The following is a 22121-nucleotide window of genomic DNA, read 5'->3' on the forward strand; positions in this document are numbered from 1 at the left end:
GGGGCAAGGCAATGGGCACGTGTGGTGGGGATGAGCACACCTGCACCTAGAGCTCTTGGTCTTGGTGGTGGGTGCTCTCAGGCCACTAGTCCTCTGCGGCTCTGCCTAGCTTGTTTGCTCCCGGACACGGACTGGAGAGAGATAAAGTTGGCCAGCAGCAGGTCGAGATGAATTGCTATGGTAATCCTGAATTTCTAAATCAGCCGGCGCATCTTTATTCACCATATATAAAAATGATGATTCAGAGGAGCGGTGGTTTTTTGGCTGGCGTGTCAGTTGATTGCAAGGACGCGGAGGAGCTAGGCCATGTGGGTCCTCCTCCGACGAGAGGACACAGGACAGAGCCATGTGATCTGCATTCCTTCTCGCGGCAGATCATGCGAGCACGACAGAAAAGAAAATGGAGGCGGGCCAGGAGAGCCTCCCCTGGATCCCCATCCTAACTAACCCTGTCAACGCTGGTGTGGTGGGACTCCATCCAACTCTCCTCGTAATATTCCAGTGCAGTGTATCGCTCGTGCTGCAAATCATTTTTCCTTTTTGCCGTAACGAGCTCGATACTACGTACAAGGTAGGCACGCTTTTTCTTCAGTCAGCTGCTGCTGAGAGTTGGGCAGGAGGATTGGTCCAAATTGGACGGAAAAAGCAGCGGCGGCTGCCGACGACGGATCGGCGAACAGCCCCTCCTTTCACGTTGCAAAGGATCATGAGGGACTGCCAAGTGCCACGCGCAGTCGCGCACTGAACAGGGCTGGGACTGGTATACTAGTAGAGCAAAAGATTCTGACTTAGGATTCAAAAAAAAATATTCAGGGTTTCCTTTTGGGGGGGTTTGCGGCCGGCGGGGGACGAACTGTCCAACTCAACGCATTCATCAGCAACAGAGACAGATAGCAGAAAGAAGAATTCGACCAATTAATAAGTGCTGGGGATATGAAGCAGTAGCACGCACGTACCAATCACCAGGAACCGAAGGAGCACATCTGCAAGCACATGGGGAGGTCGACGATGATGAGTGGATGGTGGTGGTGAGGCATCCTGCTCCTCGTGGACGATCTCGCGAGTCTAATAACTAGCCGATCAGAATCGTATCCTGCTGCTCCTCGAGCTACCTAGCTGTTGGGCAGGCTCTCCCATGGCCATGCTGCGGCCTACGGCGGACAACTAGGATATATATATAGACCAGTGGTCTGCAGGTAATAAAGAGGACGCCGGACGAGACGAGCTACGGAGCTACCGTAGCGGCGGCGGGGCGTGGCGTGAACACTAATGCCGCTGGCGTTGTCCGTCGCTCTCGAGGGGTAGGATATGATTTGGCCGGGTCGACACCTCCGTCCAATCAAAATCCTTGTATGACACGGCGCGCGGTGCCTTCCTTCTCCAACGGAGGCGCGCGGCGGCGATCCGTATGCTCGCCGCGACAAGTCCACATCGACCACCGGATCGCCGCTCCGATATGGCCGGACTCGGATCTGCCGCTGCGGTCGCCGCCATGATCGCATCGTCGCGATCAGGCCCAGGCCAATCAACGTGGGCTGCCCGCCCGCTCCACCGATCCGAGCATCATCGTCACCGCACCACCACCAGTGCTGGCAGCGCCGGGCGGCCACGGCACGCGGCCAATCAACGATAGATATAGCATCCACAGCTGTTGCTGCTTTTTCTTTCCTATCTTGTGCGAATTAATAAATAGCCTGTCAACCCGTGCTCCCGCACGAATTAATTAGAATTAATATAAAAATAAGATCAATAATTATAATTATCCATCTCACGTCTTTTTCATTTATTAAATATTCTAACACATACTCTAAAATATTTTTTTATTATTTAGTTACAATAGATTTCGTTTTGTGCACCTCCATATGTATTCAATATATGTTTAGTTGAACTATTTGTTTGTGAATTGGCGTTCTTATCTCTTCCATCATACATGAATATATGATGACATATATCGTGGGTAGTATTTCTATATAAATAGTAATTTTAGAAGTTTATATTGGTGCACTTTAATATATTATTGTAATTATATAATTTAGATTCAGATTTATGGGTAATTTAACTTGTAATAATAATGACATAATTAGATAATTTATATGCAAATTTACTGTGGTATTTGTATTATTTTGATAATGGCATAGGTGGGTAATTTACACAAAGATTAGAGGGTTACTTTATTTTTTTTATAATGGTAGAGGTGGGTAATTTATTAGAAAAGATAACGGATCTAATGTTTGTTATAATTAGAGGAGTTGTTGGCTTGATGGCTGGATGTTTCTGATTTTTGTCAGAATTTATAGGATTTCTCTATTTTTTTCAGAGTGTCCACCTAGGATCATAGGTGGCTTCACGTGAAGGCTCCAAATGAGCCTCCAATTAGTATGCAAATTTAGGGTGGTATTTATATTATTTTTATAATGGCATGGGTGGGTAATTTACACAAAGATTATGTGGTTACTTTATATTTTTTTATAATGGCAGAGGTGGTTAATTTAGATACATGTTTAGGGGGTTACTTTAGTCTATTAATATAATGGCAGAGGTGGGTAATTTATTAGAAAAGATAACAGATCTGATGGTTATTATAATTAGAGGAGTTGTTGGCTTGATGGCTAGATGTCTCTGATTTTTGTGAGAATTTATAAGATTTCTCTATTTTTTAGAGTGTCCACCTAGGATCATAGGTGGCTTCACGTGAAGGCTCCAAAGGAGCCTCCACTTAGTAATAGTAAGATTAGGCAGTTACACTCATGTGTTGCTACGGATAGAGTTAGTATAAATATCGGATCTTACTATTACTAATTGGAAAAAAAATTTGGAGCCTCCGCATGAAGCCACCTAGAATCCAAGATGAACATCTCTAAAAAAATCCTATAAATTCTCAGAAATATCCAGTCATCAATCCAATAACTCTAATTATAATAACCATCAGATTTGTTATCTTTCCTAATAAATTACCCACCCATTATGAAAATAGATTGAAGTAACGCTCTAAACATGTATCTAAATTACCCACATCTACCATTATAAAAAATACAAAGTAACCCCCTAATCTTTGTGTAAATTACTCACCTATACCATTATAAAAATAATACAAATACCACCTCTACCATTATAAAAATAATACAAATACCACCTCTAATTTTGCATATATATTATCCAGTTATTTTATTATTATTATAGGTTAAATTACTCCTAAATATGAATCTAAATTATATAATTATAGTAAAATATTAAAGTGCACCAATATAAAATTTTAAATTACTATTTCTATTATTATTAATATATCATTTTTATTATTATTTATATAAAAATATTATTCATGTATGATAGAAGAGATAAGAATACTAATTCACAAACAAATAGTTCAACTAAATATATATCAAATACATATGGAGGTGTGATGCAAATGAAATCTATTATAACTAGATAATGATAAATATATATTTTAAAGATTGTGTTAAAATATTTAATAGATGAAAATGGTGTGGGATAGATAATTATAATTATTGACCTCATTTTTATATTATTTTTTATAAGTCTGTGTGGGAGCATCGGTTGATACACTAGTATATACATGGACGGAGTACTGGTACGACTCGCATACGGAATAGATTAAGATCCATCTGTCAATATGACACATGAGATAATACGGACCAAACTAAAAATTTAGATAGAAATTTTATTTGACTTAGAAATAAAAAATAATGTATATATAATAGGTGATGTGACTGCTCTGCTGGGCTCCCACATCTGAATCAACGTGCCACTGCCAGGTCTGGTCTACTAGTAAGTAGTTTGCAGCTGGTCTCCAGCGAGCGTGGTCATCGGGCATCGGTTGGGCCGTGCATCGGTTGGGCCGTGTTTTCCAACCGACTCGTGCGCCGCGACGTCGACGGCGACTGGTTATGGTATGAAATGGTCGGAATCGGTATTATAATATAAATAAAAATAACGGTCGGATTGGAATTTTTCTTTATTTATGAAATTAAAAAAACAAATACAGTAAAAAACAATTGTAAATTAATTAAAATAATAGCTTTTATATTTTTATAGAGAATGGTAACGATCGGAAACGATATCATAATATGAAAAACGGTATCGGTGGATACGGAAATTTTCCATCCCACTTTCACCCTACGTCCTAATATCTTGTCTGTCTTGTGTGGCCAAACCACATGCATTGCATATTTGCATTGCATTGCATGTAGTACACGCTCACATGCATGATTGGACAGGGTCGAGAGATTACAAGAGAGAGAGAAAAGAGGGAGAGAATTGGACAGGGTCGAGAGATTACAAGAGAGAGAGAAAAGAGGGAGAGAAAGGGAGATCGCGCCGGCGGAATTCGCGGCGGCGACCGCGGGGCCGGACGAGCACGCGCGCCGGTCGGGCGACACGCAACGTGTTGTGTGGAACGAAGGAGAACTGGGAGACGGGATGGTAATTGGTACTGGTGTAGGGACGGCTGACCGCCGGGAAGGGTTTTTGGGGATTCGGAACGATTTGAGCTCAGCGACGAAACATTTTTTAAAAAAAAATAATTTTGAAATTCATTTTTATCGAGTAATTTCTTTGGGTGGATTTTCGGGATGTTACACCTCTGCGCGCGCCGGCCGTCCATGGACGCGGGGCGTGGCGAGGCACAAGCGGGGCGGCTCCATGGACGGGGCCACCTCGCCGTTCGAGGGCGAGTCCGCGCCGCTGGGCGTGCTCTCAGACTACGCCACGCCTGCGGTCTGCCTCCGCGCGCCGAGCCGAGCATAGCCGCCGCGGCTGGAGGGAGCAGGGGCCGCGGCCGGCCAGCCCCGCTGCCCCGCGGCCCCCCGCCGCCACGCACCAGCCAGTGCGTTCGCCATGGCCGTCGCCGCCATGGCCCCGTGGCGGAGCTCGAGGAGACCACGCCGGCCAGGGAAGGGGGAGGGAGGAGAGCCGGCGGGCCACCTCCGCCCCACCGCCGTCGGGAGCTGCGCAGGTCGGCGAGCTCCAGGGGGCGGCGAGTTCCGGGGGGGGGGCAGCGGGTAGGCCGGCGAGGTCCAGGTTGGGCGAGCTCAGGGGGCAGGCCGCGCGGGTAGGAGAGAGAGGAGGGAGGGAGGAGAGAGAGTGGGGAGGGAGAGGGTGGGAGTGGGAGTAAAAAAGATAAAAGTCTGAGATATAGGTCTCGTCTCTGGTAGTTGATGTAGAGTAGAGATATAGAAGATGAATGACTGCGGAGGAACTGTATATAAAGGATAGAATCTCGATGATTAGAAAAAATATTTCTTTTAGAGAAGAAATATAAAGTACCACGAGTGCACAGACAGTCTTAGACGGGCCCTCCGATTCGCTAGGTGCCTGTCGTCATTTGCTTGGATAAAGCTCTGCACTAACGTAACTCTTCTTTCTTCAAGGAGCTATCTAGGCTGCTTTTCCTGTGAGTTGCAGAGTTGCTCATCCTACTCGAGTCCGGTCACCAAATTTCACAAAGCCATTTCTCACTCAAAAACGTTCAGAAGCAGGGAAAAAACAATCAGATTTTTTTTTGCATACTAGACGAAACATAACACACAAGCTCGCACCAACAGACGCGGGGAATTCTGAATGTGTACTGCATCAGCACGCCTGCGATCTAGAGCCATGTCACCAAGCAGCAAGCAATGGCAAAGCATGCGCCGTCCCAACATGCCGGGCCCACCTGTCATGGGTCGACTGCGCAAGCGGTCAAGGTCAAAGCCTCTGCTGCCTCAGATGACACGTTGGCGTCTCGGGCCGTGAAGAGGTCCATGCAGAGCTCGCCGTAGAATCGGCCCACCAGCTTCACGAACGCCGGGCATCGCAGCTTCTCCCAGCAGCACAGCAGCTCCTCCACGTCCGTCAGGTCCATCACCTTCCGCTCCTCCACCAGCATCTCCACCAGGTGCCTCTCGAAGCTCCGGCACGCCGCCTCCACGTCGGCGGCCTCCTCGCCGTGGCGGACGATGGCCCTGGCCTCCTCACGCGCCGCCACGCCGATGCTGCTCACCTTGGCAGCCGCCGGCGTCAGGGCCAGCTTCGGCGGCGCCGCGTCGAGCCGGGCCTGCAGCGCGAGCACCCTCGCGGCGGTCGTCGACGCCGTGGCGCCCGGCGTGTCGTTGTCGAGCGACGGCGACGGGGCGCGCGCCCCCACGCTGACGACGCTGCCGTCGGTGGAGGCGCTTGCCGGCGGGCGGGACTCGGCGGCGGCGTCGTTGCGGGCGTCGGCCTCGGAGCGCATGGACATGAGCGGCCAGAAGACCGCGCGGACGGAGCTGAAACTGCCGGCGCGGCGGCGCCTCCGGGTGCCGCCGACGCCTACCTTCATCTTCCCGAACGCGCGGCGGAGCTGCTGCGCGGGGCGCCGGCTCTTGAAGAGCCCCGGCAGGCAGTGCCCCTTGCATGGCTTGCACTCTACGCAGCACAGCGGCATTGCGCGGCCGAGAATGGCGGTCGAGTGCTGCAGTGATGATTTCAGCTGGTGGATGTGCGCGCGAACCGGTGAAGGGAATGTTGGGTACGATCGAGAGAGCTCAGCGCAGAGGATTTGGTTGCTGTTGGTATGGATTATTAGATGCGATCGATGATGATTCAAAGGCCGGAGCTGTAACGGTTGTTGAACGATGATTGCTATATATGATGATGATGGTCGATGGGCGGAGGTGGTGTTCACGTAGATTGCATTGGCAGAGTGGGGAGACACTATGGAATTGAGGGTGGTCAGGCCAGGGGAGCTTTTGCTAGCCTCTATGAGTAGATGGATGTTTTTCCATTTCGTTTTCATCATGCTCTTTTTTACAAAAGCGAGAAATTCCGGCCTCTGCAAGCGCACACTGCCAACGTTTTACAGTAAACACCAGCTTTTTTACAAGCTAGCCTCAACCCAAATCGCCGAGGGCTAGTAGAGCTACTCCATATGGAAATTAGTAATTTGGAGTGGAAATTAGAGCTGGCGGGGTTTTAAACGATATGGATGATCAATAATTGACTGTTTGACCGGAATAAGACGGCGTCGTAAAATAAATTAACAAATGTTGTGCCCCCCAGTTGGCTGGCAGCTAATCGCAGCCATCTTGCAGGAGGAGAGTGAGAGGCATCCATGTCGCACCAAAGATTAGCTGTCTGTTTCATAATTCAGACTAGTTATTTGTTTACATCTGTCAAAGCTCAAAACAAATACTATGCCCGCACATCCCTGCACAGCCTCGGATCATGTTTGCAGACGAGTTCAAGGACGCAATCTGTTCACTCTGATTAGGTAATCGGACCATCCATTGTCCAAAAAAAAAAGAAGAGTAGGATCAGCGGCAGCACATTTTGGGCCGTTTCTTGTAAAGAAGCACAGACGTTCACCGCGCCGGAACAGCATTCTGGGCTCCATCAAGCCCAGTGAATGTGGTCACGACGAGGCCTTTCCACGCGGCATCGGGCCGAACAGTCGTTAGCTTCCAACGAACTCATCACTGCGGTCCCATGGCGTCCATTTCCCTGGGGTGCGTCCAAGTGTCCGGGCCGAAACAGAGCAAACGATCCCGAGGAGGCGCGCCTAATCACAGTGTCAGAGCTAAATCCAACACCAGACGCTAGCTGGACACGGACGGCGTCGACGGCTACTATCTATACCGTACCGTACGTGAGGCTGGCCAACCGCCTCTTTTGTTGCTCGCCCCGTCGGTACCCAGATCCGTGCACCCGTCGTCGTCGGGTCGTCGCCGCCGGCCGCGCGTGGAGAAACGGCAGCTTTGAAGCCACTGGTGTGGTCCGGCCCCGCGCTGTCCGGCCAAAGACGGAATCATGCAGGGAGCGGACACGCGCGAGGGCGAGGCGTCGCTCGATCCCGATGATTGATTATGCTGCCCGGCCTCCACCCGCGATCGCATGCGCTGGCCGTGATCCCCCGGGTAATATCCCGGTCCATAACTTAATATAATTAATGATATATTCATGTCAACAAGTTGCAACTTCTTTTTCGGAGCAATTTTGGATGGGTGGCCGACCTGAAAATTCTTCCCGTGTACGCATGAGTGAGGATAAAGTGTGTGTAGAAAAGACTTTGTGTTGGTTTGTGAAGGCGGTCTATATTCTACAAAACTGTCAGATGTAAACGGGTCCAGCCTTAGAGAGCCGGGACGTTACAGACAATATCACATACATTGCGTGCACGTGCGGCACGGGCGGTGCCGGCTTCAGTGCATGCGGAAGATGCTACACGAACAACTGTTTCCAGCGCCTGGCTGCAAGCAGCAATAACACTGCGCGAGATGCATGCACGGCCGCATGCATGATCAGACATCAGAGAACAATGACCCCACCCGTACGTACTAGTCTGTTTGTGACCTTGGAAGGTTTTGGCTATATATGGGCCCGCATCCGGAGTATCTTAGTACGTACGTGTTTGTATGCTTGTGTGTGAGCAACCAGAGCAGCAGCATAGACGCACCAGATCATTTTGCTGCAAGCATGATTGCCCTCCAATCTACGTCTACGTACGAAACGAGCAACCAACCACCAAGCTAGCTGGCTAACCTGCCGTACGTGTCGACGCTAGTGGGGATTAACGATCTTGTTTCTACTCTTCCAGGTAGGTGCCTAGCCTAGGGCGGTGGTTGCCTGGTCGCACGGGCACTGCGGCCAGTCGGCCTCTGCTGACTGCTAGCTAGCTAGTGTTCCCGCAACCACTGGCAGGAATGATCGGATCCCGCGCGTCGTCAGCAGAGCGCCAACGCCACGGAATCATTGGCGCCATCATGCATGCTCTGGTGCTCCACAAAACGCGAGCCGGCGGGACGCCCATGGATTCCTTCCCTTCTCGCCCCCTCCATTGCTCACAAAGTCACAACCAGATCCTGGGCGATCCGGTCCGTCCGTCCCATCACACCGTGTTCGTCCCCTGCCTCAGGACAGCACGGTTGCATGGCATCAGAAATTCAGAAGGCAGGCAGCCGGCCGGGCGAAAACTGAAAAGATGTGCACTAACTACGAGCCCGTCACGTCAAAACTCATCAAAGCTGCTGCTAGCCTGCTACTCGGCCTGCAGTAAAAACTGAAACCTGAATCTGAATGTCCATCTGCACTACAGTGCTCCTAATCTTCCCTGCAAGCGGGGGGCCGCTACGACTGTTGCAGTACAACTTGTAGCTATGGCCATGTTTAGTTCCCACCCCGTAAACGCAAAAAAGCCGTAAACGCAAAAAAGTGCAAATGAATCTTACTAATTTGAAGTACTAAATAAAGTCTATTTACAAATTTTTTTGCATGGTTGGGCTGTAAATCGCGAGACGAATCTAACGAGCCTACTTAATCCATGATTTGCAACAGTGATGCTACAGTAACCATCCGCTAACTATTGATTAATCATGGATTAATTAGCATCATTAGATTCGTCTTGCGATTTACAACCCATCTGTGCAAAAAGTTTTGTAAATAGACTTCATTTAGTACTTCAAATTGGCAAGATTCCCACGCAAAAAAAATTTGCGTTTACATGTAAAATGAACTAAACAGGCCTATATATATCCCAGTATGTAGATACGTGCGGTGCCGTCGCTTTTATTTACTCGGCTGGCTACTACTGCTAGCTAGCAGTGAATCAACAAGTGAACAGTGCCTCCAGTTATTATTTTGATGTTGCTAGACACACACGGACATAGCTCCTGCTCGTGCAGATATTGCGATGGATCCAGTCCAGCGGCAAGCAACTATCAGCAAACTAGTAGCACAAGCATGTGTGTAATTGAATTGCGTCGCCCCCACAGGAGGATCAAACCTAGCAAATCCCTTTCCATTTGAATAGCACAGACCAGGCTTTAGACTTTGTGGAGAAGACGCGCGCTGTCCCCTCCCCTGCATTACCAAAAAGCTGCCTGCGTGCCTCAGCAAATGGCTCGGTTTTCTTCACACTAGAAACAAAACCGAGCAAATGCATGCACCTCCTCCGTGTAATATAATCCATTCCTCGTGTGCAAATTCTCAAATAGCTGCAGAGGTGGCCGAAGAAACAAGAGTCAATTCCCTCAATGCCATTAAAATTTTAGCCAATTACTTGAGTGCCATTGACCCCACATGTCATAGACACAAAAAAATTCCTTCAATGTCATTTAGTGACAATCAAGAGATGGCGAAAATTTCAATGGCATTCAAGGAATTAACTCAAGAAACAAGTGGTACGGGTTGAAAGAAAATCGGCTGGTAAAAAGCTGTTTCGTTCTGAATCGCTGTGCTGTCTGCATCCTGCTCACCCAGTCACCTTTGGATGATGGGTTGGGAGTTCGGGACCCTCTCCCTCCCGGGTCTCGAGTCCCCCCGGACCTTTCTGTTCTGTGGTCCACTTCCCTTCCCTTTCCAGAGCCCAGATTACACTCCGAATTTGAAACAATTTGACTTTGTGCATTGTTGCATGTTTGTCTCACCACGAATCCACGTCGGAACACTTTGAGGAGATTATTACTCTATGTTTCGCTAGTAGGAGTAATCCACTTGACTTTCACTGCACAGCACATCTGAAACCCACATGTGCATGCATCTCATTGCACTTGACAGTGTCTGTTTGGAACATGACCATACCAAGGAAGCAGATGCATCTTAGCACACTCTGATGTTTTAGCACATCAACCAAACACACACACACACACACTCTCTCTCTCTCTCTCATAAGCTAGCTGCCGCTCGCGCTTTCCCACCGCACCTTTCTCCGGCTCCAACCCGCGGCAAACTTTTCCGCCATAAAAAGTGCCTCGGCGCCCGGCACGGCTGCGCTCACTAGCTAGCTCCACACTCCCCTGCTGCACTCACTGCCCGCCCAAGCCAGTGAGCCAGTGCAACGCGAGCAGAGGGGATGAGCATCAACTCCTGGTTCTACAAGCTGCGGCGCAAGAGGGGCGGGGCCATCGCGGGTGGCGACTGGGCCACGGGGTTCGCCGACAAGCCGCCGGTGGCGCCGGCGCCGAGCCCCTGCTCCCCGAACAGGGCGTCCTACTACGTCCCGAGCCGGGACCGCGCCCTCCCGCAGCGCCCGCGCCCGCGCCCCGCCAGGGAGGACGACAACACCAAGCTCCGGGACACCCAATTCCCGCGCAGCCCGCAGCCGAGCGACATCGTCTTCGACGTCGTCGCGCGCCGGGACGACCGCTTCAAGCCCATGCCGGAGCTCAAGCTGCGGCCCATCCTCACCAAGCCGCCTGCCAGGGCCGACGCCGGCGCGGCCTCGGACAGCAGCAGCGCGGCCGCGTCGCCCACTGCCAGGGTGCGCCTACGGTTCCACGCGAGGCCGCTGCTGCCGACGGCGGACGAGGACGAGGCCTGCAGGCAAAAGAGTCGTCGTCGGCGGCGGCGGCGGCGGCGGCCGCGCGCTTCCAGGCTCCGGTCGTGGATGTACGAGAGCCTGGTGGTGGTGAAGGAGTCGGCCGACCCCGAGGAGGACTTCCTGGAGAGCATGGCGGAGATGATCGCGGCGAACGGCGTGCGGTCGCCGCGGGGGCTGGAGGAGCTGCTCGCGTGCTACATCGCGCTCAACGCGCCCGACCACCACCGCGCCATCGTCGCCGCGTTCCGGCGCGCGTGGGTGCACCTCCACTGCGTGCCGCCGCCGGCGAGGGGACGCTGCTGCATGCACGAATCACGATTGGATTAGCTACCTAGTTTACTTCACCGATCGCTACGCGCAAACGCAAAGATTGCGGCGTGCGTGCCTGCCGTGTATAGCGTGGATGATCCGGGGCGCGCGCTAGCTCGCGCCTTCATGTGAAAAATTGTGGTGTGCTAGGGTGGAGTTGGTTATGATCAGGGTTCTTGCACAGATCAGAACACCGGCTGCTGATTTGTTTTTACTGCGTGGAAACATCACTCTTGTTTGGTTGTTGATGTTGCTGCTGAAAAGCTGAAGAAGCGATCGATCGTGTGCCGCCTTTACAGATCAGGGTAGTAGAATAACTTGCGTCAGAGAAATGGATTACTTCAGCTTTTCCTTTTACCTTTTTTCCATGGACCGAGGCATGCTATGGACACAGACACAGTAGCAGCCAATGAAACGAGGCTTTTCGACGCTGATGACGACGGTGCAAATCTCTCTTTTTCGGACAGTTACTTTGGAATGTAAGTACCAGACACACGTCGCGTACCGATTCGCACATGTGATTTCCGACTTCAGTTTGATAGTACTCCCTCCGTTCCACTCTCCAAAATTCTTGAAATGACTTATAATTTGAAATGGAAGGAATATGTTTTATTTCTTTCTTTTTTGTGCCCTTGTCTTAAAAAGGAGTTTTCCGTGTCCAAAGACGACTAGTCTATTCAACGTGAAGATAAAAATAGACTATAGAGTGAAGTCTATTTGCCACTCTAAATGTGCCAGAAAGCGTGATTTTTTTTCCTAAGGAGAGACGGCTTCTAGCGAGGCTGTTCTTGTGCACCTCCAGCGAGAAGGAATTAATTAGGGCTCACGGTTAGGGACTTTGACCTGTGTCAAGGCTCTCTTAAATCCTTGAGCTCAGAGAGAAGGCCAGCCATGAGGGTGCCGGTGGCCTAAGAGGGTTTAGTTGAGGTTTTTGAGTGCTTGGGCCGCTTAGCCCTTAAAAAGAAACTTCTGTACGACGGACGACTCCTGAAATAATAAGGTTACAACTCACAAGCGAGCAATATTTGATGCCGTTTCTGACTGTTCCTATGATACCAAATACTGATGGCAACAATAGATAAAGTTACAGCTAAAAGTAAATTACGAGTTGTGAAAAGTGAAAAAAATTAACAAGGTCAACACTGGAAAGAAAGAACAGCAAAAAGAGAACCTGAAGCTGATCCAAGTTAAGTAGTTAACGACGACACGGCCGTACTTGAAGTACTAGAAGTAAACAGGGAATCCGCTGGCAGTCCAACAGGACAGGTCGCTCGCTCTCAGCTGAGCCCCAGGGCTCCCATGCCTCCTCAGGTGAAATGGACGTGTCTGTATGTCTTCAGTTATCCACTGGTCGGCCTGCTCCCGACTATACAGGGTGTGTTTAGTTCCCACCCCGTAAACGCATTAAAGTGAAAAGAAATCTTGCTAATTTGAAATACTAAATGAAGTCTATTTATAAAACTTTTTGCATGGTTGAGTTGTAAATCGCGAGACGAATCTAATGAGCCTACTTAATCCATGATTTGCAACAGTGATTTACAACCCATCCATACAAAAAAATTTATAAATAGACTTCATTTACTACTCCAAATTGGGTAGATTCCGACGCAAAATTTTTTTTGCTTTTACTGGCCTCACGAACTAAACACGGCCAGAGTGGAGTAGCCACCACTGCTACTAGCCAGGGGCCTGACCTGCCGCTTCTCCAGCATAGCTTAGCAAACTGTACAGCTTCACTACTGTACGAGTACGTCACCCGTGCCACACTGACTCTCCACAGGCCACAGCAGCGCCACAATCCTCTTGAGCTTGGTGGTGGAATCAATGGTGGCCAGATGCAACTGGAGGAACAGACGCCCGGAAAACCTTCCTGTCCCGGAGCAAGATCAAGATCGAGCCGTCAGTTTCTCCCGAGCATTGCACAGTCGCGGGCAGAGGCGAGGCAGGCGTAGCTGCGTGGCGTGGGGGCATCTCTGCGCCGGCCGCGCGCAGGAAGGAGAAAAGATGAGCGATCCTGGCCTGCCTGCAGGCTACAGGTGCGGCGACGCCATTGGGCCCGTCCAGGCCCGGTTTCGGCCCAGCGCAAGTGGACCGACCGCACCGGCCCCCAACAACAGAGTTTAGGCCCAGCAACGCTACGCTCCAACTTCCGGCCGTCCGTCCGTCTACCGAATCTGTCGTGTGCCGTCCGCGGTCCCCCAGGACGGCAGCGAATTTCCTATCTATTTTCCACAAGAAAAATACTTACGAATCTTCCATTATCTTCCATTGTTGGAGATTCGTGCGACGGCCTGATAGCGCTAATCGCATGCACACGGAAGGTATGGAGCGTGCATGCGGGAGCAGAGCGGAAGCAGATCCGGGTGGGAGGGAAGGTGAGCTGTCAACATGTGATTAGCTGAGGTGGGTCGAGATCTTAGTTTGGATCTCAAATTTCAATTGAACTTTTCTCACAAACTGCTAATCTATTTTCGAAACCATTATTACTATAGTGTTATTTAGAATTAAAGCAAAAGAATAAGATCCAATATCAATATATTTTGATTAGTTTTAGAAAATCAACAGTTTTCAACATTGAAGTTTGTTGTAATCAACATTTTCAATTTACTATTTCAACAATTTTTAGAAAAATGTTGAACTAGTTTATCTAAAGTGTTGAATCTAATATTTGAAAATATTGAACTAGTTTCTCTAAAGTGTTGAGATACATTTCAACATCACTAGCTTCACATTTATTTTATATTCGTTCTGAAGAAAAAGTTACTATACCAGCTTTATGAATACAACAGTGCTGAGAAAAAAATATAGAAAAACTTTGCTAACATGCTTAAGTGATAATGGACAGTTCAGTTTGATGAGCTCCTCATGCAGCCATGCACGTGGTTAACGACAGCTTTTTTTAAAAAAAAAAGCAAAACGACGCTTCAATAGAGAACGGCTGGCTGCTTGTAACATGTGGGCCGTTAAAGAGAGGAAAAGATCAACTGCTTGTTATGAGCCTTAAGTGGATATATACTGGACTGTTATTGGATCAAAGATACACAAGCTATCTATCGCCTCCGGACGGCAGGACCGTGAGTCCGTCAGTTGAGAAGTTGAAGCGCCGAGACGCTGCCTGCCGCCGTAACGCGAGGCGTCGAGGCCGTCGCTGGTCGAGCGAACGAGGCATCGAGCGAGAGTGCGAGACGCTAACGCTTCGTCTCCTCTCCTGCACGATCTCGCCACGCCATCTGCCCCTAAAATCAACAGCCCAAGTGGTAAGTGCCCATCTCACATCTCAATTAGTCAGACAATCACTCTTATAGATCTCTAATTTGATTTGGGATTATATATGCTTCTCCATCTTCAAGAATCGAGACTCGAGAGTGCAGTCCAAAAGCCAACAACATCTACGCCTGATCCTCAAGCCCGGCCCTCAAGGGAAGTCAGTCACTAGTGAGGTATATGTTTAATTACCTCTCGCTCTTATGATAAATCTTCCATGTCTATTATTTCCCTTAATTCTCATGATGAATTTTCTTCCAATAAGAAATTCATAGGTATCTTTTCTAATGTAGTTTTGTTCTCTGGTAATTTATGAAACAGGGTTATCATGCCTTCCAAAGTGAGGAAATATGAAGATATAATTGAAGAGTTCATTTCGAAGAATCCAAGGCGAATGATTCTTTTTAATTGAAGTCAAGAAGATATGGGTAAGCAAGTTCACCCTTTCCTTTAGCACTAATGATTATATTAGTTCTTAATAGTGCAAAACAAATGTTATTGTACCATGGAATCCACATATATTTTAGTTATTTAGCTTTCGTTAAACCTAGATATGGGGCCCAATTTTTTATTTTGCACCAGGGCCTCAAAAATATTGGAACGGCCCTGGGCCCGTCCCTCCTTTCTTCTTTGCGTATAGTTTTTAGCATGTCAGGCTCTGAAGTTGCTTGCAGCGGTCTTCTGATCGGGATGGAAAAGCAGATGCAGATGGACAGAGCCACAGGGGGGGGGGGGGGGGGTATGCGCATGGCGAGAAGAGGACAGGCGCAACGTACAAAGATTTCGCCATCTCATCATCTCGCCCAGGGGCCGTCAGATTCGACAGCGCTGCAACCCTTACCCTGCGCAGCGCTCGTGACGATGATGATGGACTTGACTGATGGTGAAGGTGAAGTCTAGTACTCTAGTCGCCGATGGGGGGCTGGGCTTTCAGCTTCAGAATCGACGGAGGAAAGTTGTTGTGGTAGGTCTCGCCGTAATGCCGTTGAACCCTTCAATTTCCGGGCATTTTCGTGTTTGTCAGGTGGAGCAGCAGGAGCTAAGCAGAGCAGTGGTTTATGATTCTTTTTTTCCGTTTTGTTTTTTCTGAAAAAAGGTTTATGATTCCACCACCAGACTAGTAGACTACCAGAGAGAGAGAGAGAGAGAGAGAGAGAGAGAGAGAGATATGATAATTTCGGCCCACTCATAAAGCCCACGCATAGTGTCTTGTTCTTCTTCAACAAGTCGGTAGAGCAGGCCGAATTCGGCCTTCTATATATCTTAATCCTGGGCCCAATAATCCTTATAGTTGTTGGCTTATTGGATGGAATGATGGGAAAATGTTACACGCCACGACTCAGTTGTCTGGTTGCCATGATTTATCCACGCACGCTTTGCATGCCATGTTGCACCCCGTATGCATGCCAACTCATCCTTATTGAACAGAATTTCTGGGCCCAAAATGATGCAGAAATGCGCGGCGGCGGAGTACACTAGATAGCACGAACAAGAACCCGTGCACACTTTGGCTTGATACGGTGGCGTGGCGATGCTGATCGATGCCGATGGTCACGCACGCATATATAGCCAGCGTCTCATTGCACGTCCGTCCATCAGCTGACAGCGGAGGAGGACCTGCCGGTAGTACTTGTAATGATATCTAGTAGCCGATCAACGCAAAACAGCGACGGCCAACAACTAATACGAAAAACCTTCTCAAAGTTTCTGCAAACAACTAGAACATGAAATGCTTATACATGGTCATCAGTTGATGGGACATGTGAAGCTTTCTGTATTGGTAATATTAAAAAACAACTGGAAAAAAGTTTTGAGATTGAGAACGATCTGATGAGCGAGTCAAAATCGGCCAACGGATGACTTGACAAGGATGATTACCATCATGTTCAGCTAAACGTCCCTATCCCCAAGCTGCCACCTGTCTGTCTCATCTTTTTCATCGTCCTCTCTCCTCTATAGATAATCTTTCTTTTTTGACACTTGTCTATAATCCCATCTGAACTGGACCGGGCCGGATAAAATAACCAGCTACTCTGAAGACGAACAGCCGCCGACGGGTGGGCCCATACTTTCGCTATCCTTTTGCTTCGCTCCGCTACTGCTCTTCACAAGCGTGGCGTCGTCGCGGCCCATCGCCCCCTCACCCTCAGATCAACCCCCGCAGTAGCAGGGTGCTGGAGAAGCATCCCGAGGCCGAGATGGAGGCGGCGGCTCGCCTCCCCCTCCCCATCATCTCCGCCCTCCTCCTCCTGCTAATCCTCTCGCCGGCGGCAGCGAGGGTGGCGCCGTCGCGCATGCAGCCGCTCGCCACGGCCGCGCTGCGCCTCCTCTACGACACCTCCAACTACGGCAAGCTGCAGCTCAACAACGGCCTCGCGCTCACCCCGCAGATGGGGTAATCGCTCTGCTCTTCGTACCCTTCCGCTCCCGCTCCCGCTCCCGCTGCTGCTCCCCGTACCCCGACTGCAGTTGCTGCTCCGCCTCGCGCCTGTGCTACCGTCTTCGCCCTCTCCCTCTTCCGCGGGGTGCTTAATCCGTTTCCCCGTGGTGGGTGCAGGTGGAACAGCTGGAATTTCTTCGCATGCAACATCAACGAGACGGTCATCCGCGAAACAGGTTCGACCGCGGATTCCATTCCCTCATTTCTCGCTGTGGAATCAGCGATTCCGCTACCCTACCTTTTCATTCGTTGCAAAATTTTAGCCCAATTCGTAGTGTTTCCTTATTTGGTGCGCCGCCCACTGCTCAGAGTAAATCCAGGTTGGTGGAGGATTATGTTGGATAGACGTGTGGGATTAGTAATGTTTACTGTTCAACTGCAATGTTTGCAAGCACCACTTAGGAGCAAATGCCTTGTCCAAAGTAGAGTTTGCTCAGGCGTGTAGCTAAGTGGACTTCCCCTGTTATTGAACAGCTGATGCGCTGGTGTCGACAGGACTGGCTGAATTGGGCTACAACTATTTAAATATTGGTATACCACTTGGCTCAATTCAGCAGATTGTTGCCTCAAGGCAAGGGACTTTTGTCTAGAAAAAATAATCATACTCTTATTGTTGCTCGCTTCCTCAGATGATTGCTGGTCCTATGTGAAAAGAAGAAACAAGGTAACAATCCATTGTTTTCCAAATTCTTTTTCAATTTGCATTTGGGTACATGTGCAATAGGTAGGTAGTGTGTAATGCTTGCAGTTGCAGATTTGGCTACATTATTTCTGGTGTGGAAAATTTGGGATGGGTCAATGCTCAAGCTCAATTACTTCATCAACAGTTTAGCCCTACAGCCTCTAATAGGTCTTTCTTGTATCCGTAACTCGTAGGATCAATTGCTACCTGATCCAAAGAATTTCCCTTCAGGCATCAAAGCTCTTGCAGACTATGTGCACGGAAAAGGTTTAAAACTTGGTATATACTCAGATGCTGGGTAAGTGATCGTTATAGATATGCAAATTCCTGATTCTGTTTGCTTCAAGTGATGGGAAAACATAACAATCTGAATCTTTCAGGATATTTACTTGTCAAGTTCGACCTGGATCGCTCTATCATGAAAATGATGATGCCGCACTCTTTGCTTCATGGGTATGAGTATGACCAACAAGCACTGACTATACTACGAATGTATAAATATTAACTGCACAATATCGATTTAAAGTGCTAATATCAACCTACCTATTTGTGCCTTGAGGGTTCGAAGAATGATAAACTATATTTAAACTTGAAGCTATTGTACTAATACATGTACGGAAATTATTTTTATTCAGGGTGTTGACTACCTGAAGTATGACAACTGCTACAATCTGGGAATAAAGCCTCAGAAAAGGTTAGAAGGCCAACATGTCTTCACTTAGTGTTGACCACAGTTCAGAACACATATGACCTTACCATGTTGTCCTAACGTTTGTTTCATGGTGTCATATTCGTAGATATCCTCCTATGCGAGATGCTCTTAATTCAACTGGGCGCCAAATATTCTACTCTTTGTGTGAGTGGTAGGCCTCATTCCTTTTGGTGGAAACTACAGCTTCGCATGCTCAATTTCTAAGCTTGTTGAAGTAAGATGTGTGTAATGTTCTATCATGCTATTCTATCTTAGGGGCCAGGATGATCCAGCCTTGTGGGCTGGCAAAGTTGGCAATAGTTGGCGTACAACAGATGACATAACGGATACATGGAAAAGGTAACTCATGCTCTTTCCAGGAAAGAGAGAGAAAACATTAGCTAGTCGATGTGTTCTCAAACTGACTGATTTATGTGTCTGGTGAAAACAAGCATGACAGATATTGCTGATAAGAATAACAAGTGGGCATCATATGCTGGACCTGGTGGTTGGAATGGTAACTATGTTAATTACGATTACAATCTGATCACAATTTTCCATGTTTCAAAAACTTTTAAAAGTGGGCTTCATATATTGTTTTTGAATCTCTGTTTTTCTCAGACCCAGATATGCTGGAGGTAGGGAATGGTGGCATGACCTTTGCTGAGTATCGCTCACATTTTAGCATCTGGGCTCTCATGAAGGTGAGTGTTCATGAAGATTGGACCAATGTTGTCAGTCACATTCGGTTACTGCTTCAGTTATTAATGGGATACTTGGGTAGAGGGGTAAACTGAACAGTCTTGTAAAACAAAAAAAAAACTCTAATTTTTATTGCTCAAAATCTGAGTCTTTATATATCTGAATGATGACTGATGTCTTTGTGACTGCTCTCCTGAATTACTGTACATTTAAGGTAAACTTGCTTATGACCCATGTTTTTAGTGCTCAAACCACAACTTAATAGTATATCTGGGTATTTTCTTCTGCTTGTAATATTAATCATTTAACAAATGATTACAAAGATAATAAATGCTATATGAGTCTTTAAAAAAACTAGATCAGAGGAGAAGAGCCTCTCCGGGGCTAGAGAAGTCCTGAAGGCCAGCTTGACACTTGTAAATTTTTTCCCGGCCAGCAGCATCTACTTAGGGCCAGCAGCGTCTAGGTGTATTTGATGGAGTGTGAGCCAATGAATGACTTCTTTTTGTGCTAGAACAGGGTTAGAATCATGGGTGGTTGACCCCACTACTGGGTGTCCAACCACTGCACCATCCGTACATTTGCTAATTAATGCTATATAAGTTTATTGGTGTCAATTCTCCAATTCCTGATATTTCCTTCCAATTTGGAAAAGGTGATCTTCTAATGTGTTAGTTGCTAAGTTACTTGTATTGTTATGCTTCAGGCCCCTCTATTAATTGGCTGTGATGTCAGAAATATGACTTCAGAAACGATGAAAATATTGAGCAACAAAGAAGTAATTCAAGTAAACCAAGGTAGTATTCTGATCCTTTTTCAGAGAGTAATTGATTACACTATTCTTTTCTGCATAAAATTTAATGACATTGTATGTGGCACTACAGCAGAAAAATTGAGCTGATAGTGTTCATTTAATTATGTAAACTGTTGAGTTTTTTTTTCATGTGTTCTATTTTCTATAGATCCTCTTGGAGTTCAAGGAAGAAAAATTTTGGGAGAAGGAAAAAATGGATGCCGCGAGGTGATTTGATTGTTTATTTCTAGTTTATAAGAGTCTATGTTTTAGCTATAGGGTTTGTATGTCAGATTCACAGTGTACCTCGTGGTTTGCAGGTGTGGGCTGGCCCCCTGTCTGGAAATCGGCTTGCTGTTGCTTTGTGGAACCGATGTTCGGAGATTGCTAATATTACAATGAAATTGCCAGCAGTAGGCCTTGATGAATCAGCTGCCTATTCTGTTAGAGACCTTTGGAAGGTAGGCAAATAGTTTCAATTCTTATTAGGTGACAAATTCGGTTCACCTCTTTACTTTAAAGCACACCTGGTCAAAGGAAATCAGTTCTCATCGGAATTTCCTTTTTCTTTTCCAGCATGAATCTCTATCAGAAAATGTTGTTGGAACTTTTGGCGCTCAAGTTGACGTGCATGACACAAAGATGTATATTTTTTCTCCAGCCATCAGTGTCGCTTCAATTTGATTGGACCTGGTGAACTCTGGATGGCAGCATGTTTTATCCCAGTATATAATGGCAATAAAATCCATCTGTTTTCCCGTATTCCGTTCCACTTGTGCTGAAGTTCGATTCGTGCAGAAATGTTGCAATATTGTTTGCCTTTTCTCTGGGGGATGTCCATACAAGTGGACCATGTAAACTTTCCCGCTCGAGTTAAATTGATTGCTGTGGAGCCTTGCAGCTGATGCCATGCTGTTGCCGTTGGACAATGGACCAATGGTAGGCACTTGTCGTAAGCTGTTGTGATCACGTAATGTGTAATTATTTGATTTAAAATTAGAAGTACCATGCCTTCGCACTGCAACTAGTTGGGGGATGCAGTAGTCAGGCTGGCAATGTCAACGTAACTGTGATATAATTCCAATAAAATGATCAGACGAGATGCGCCTGGCGTTGACATGGATACAGCCGGATGACCTTGATCTTGCTGTTGAAGCTGATGATTGCTTTGTTTTTCCTCTGCCTGGTTTTGTTTGTGACTGAATGCTTGAAACTGAATGAAGTCCCCATTTTTTAGTGTTCACATGTCACATTCCTGAAGACTCTACTTGTAGCTATATCGATGCAATATGTCTTTGTACTCTCTGACGCAGTTTCGATTGATTATATGTGCATCCAAACTCCATTCGGCATTGCTTTGAGTTTGAGATGTTCCAGGTAGCACTGTAGGCTGTCGCTGAGCCATGGCGGTCGATGTCCACTGCTCCTCCCCCGGGGACCGGAGGAGGCCAGGAGGGGCCTGCCTCCCGCCGAGAAGTAGAGTCGGCGCCGGCGGCCGGCGGTGGCGCGGGCTGGCAGCGCGTGTTCCGCTTCTTCTCATGCCTCCTAAACTCCTTCCTCTGTTAATTCTTGAACTCGATGATCATGCCGACACCATCGTCTCCGCTTGCCATTTATTTCTCCACTTTCTGATACAGAAATTGGCTAGGATTTGGATTCCCTGGCCCTTTGGTGGAAGCCGAGAAATGCTATTTGTTTTCGGGGACAACACATGAGCCAAGAATCGTTCAAGGGATACCCCTGTGTTGCCATACATGGATTGTGTAAGGCAACTCTGAATCTGAATGGCGTCAGTATCGTCAGTCAAGAGCAACCCGGAGCAGAGCAGGCCGGCTTCTTTTTTTGCAGCGGTTGAGCGACATCAGTTGATGCCGTCCAATGCCCGTCTAACACGGTCCACACCAAACATTGCTGATCTAGCGCCTAAATCTCATTCCCTCCAATTATCAG

At 47.9% G+C, this 22121-nt stretch overlaps 3 protein-coding genes across 3 annotated transcripts; 2 read left to right on the forward strand and 1 right to left on the reverse strand.

Moving 5' to 3' along the window:
- Positions 1-5498: 5498 nt before the first annotated feature.
- LOC120659046 lies at positions 5499-6487 on the reverse strand. Its single transcript, XM_039937118.1, has one exon. It carries the CDS (start codon positions 6419-6421, stop codon positions 5675-5677), a length of 747 nt encoding a protein of 248 aa, XP_039793052.1. The 5' UTR covers positions 6422-6487; the 3' UTR covers positions 5499-5674.
- Positions 6488-10617: 4130 nt separating this feature from the next.
- Positions 10618-11868, forward strand: LOC120662175 (transcription repressor OFP1-like). The gene has a single exon (XM_039941297.1). It carries the CDS (start codon positions 10823-10825, stop codon positions 11615-11617), a length of 795 nt encoding a protein of 264 aa, XP_039797231.1. The 5' UTR covers positions 10618-10822; the 3' UTR covers positions 11618-11868.
- A 5029-nt stretch (positions 11869-16897) lies between these two features.
- LOC120662177 (alpha-galactosidase 3-like) lies at positions 16898-21294 on the forward strand. Its single transcript, XM_039941298.1, has 15 exons — positions 16898-17258; positions 17421-17479; positions 17778-17834; positions 17933-17967; positions 18180-18283; positions 18366-18438; positions 18621-18679; positions 18783-18848; positions 18953-19036; positions 19129-19193; positions 19298-19380; positions 20085-20175; positions 20341-20399; positions 20492-20632; positions 20748-21294. The coding sequence occupies exons 1-15, from the start codon at positions 17062-17064 to the stop codon at positions 20853-20855; spliced, it is 1281 nt and encodes a 426-aa protein (XP_039797232.1). The 5' UTR covers positions 16898-17061; the 3' UTR covers positions 20856-21294.
- Positions 21295-22121: the final 827 nt, after the last annotated feature.

This window comes from Panicum virgatum, chromosome 2N (assembly GCF_016808335.1).
Source record: "Panicum virgatum strain AP13 chromosome 2N, P.virgatum_v5, whole genome shotgun sequence".
NCBI lineage: Eukaryota > Viridiplantae > Streptophyta > Magnoliopsida > Poales > Poaceae > Panicum > Panicum virgatum.

What these genes read in the sequence shown, in the direction of transcription:
- LOC120659046 (XM_039937118.1), bottom strand. Translation starts at nt 6,421, where the DNA reads ATGCCGCTGTGCTGCGTAGAGTGCAAGCCATGCAAGGGGCACTGCCTG.
- LOC120662175 (XM_039941297.1), top strand. Translation starts at nt 10,823, where the DNA reads ATGAGCATCAACTCCTGGTTCTACAAGCTGCGGCGCAAGAGGGGCGGG.
- LOC120662177 (XM_039941298.1), top strand. Translation starts at nt 17,062, where the DNA reads ATGGAGGCGGCGGCTCGCCTCCCCCTCCCCATCATCTCCGCCCTCCTC. An exon ending in GCGCTCACCCCGCAGATGGG is followed by an intron (nt 17,259 to 17,420) that starts GTAATCGCTCTG and finishes TGGTGGGTGCAG; the next exon opens with GTGGAACAGCTGGAATTTCT. An exon ending in ATAACGGATACATGGAAAAG is followed by an intron (nt 19,037 to 19,128) that starts GTAACTCATGCT and finishes GGTGAAAACAAG; the next exon opens with CATGACAGATATTGCTGATA.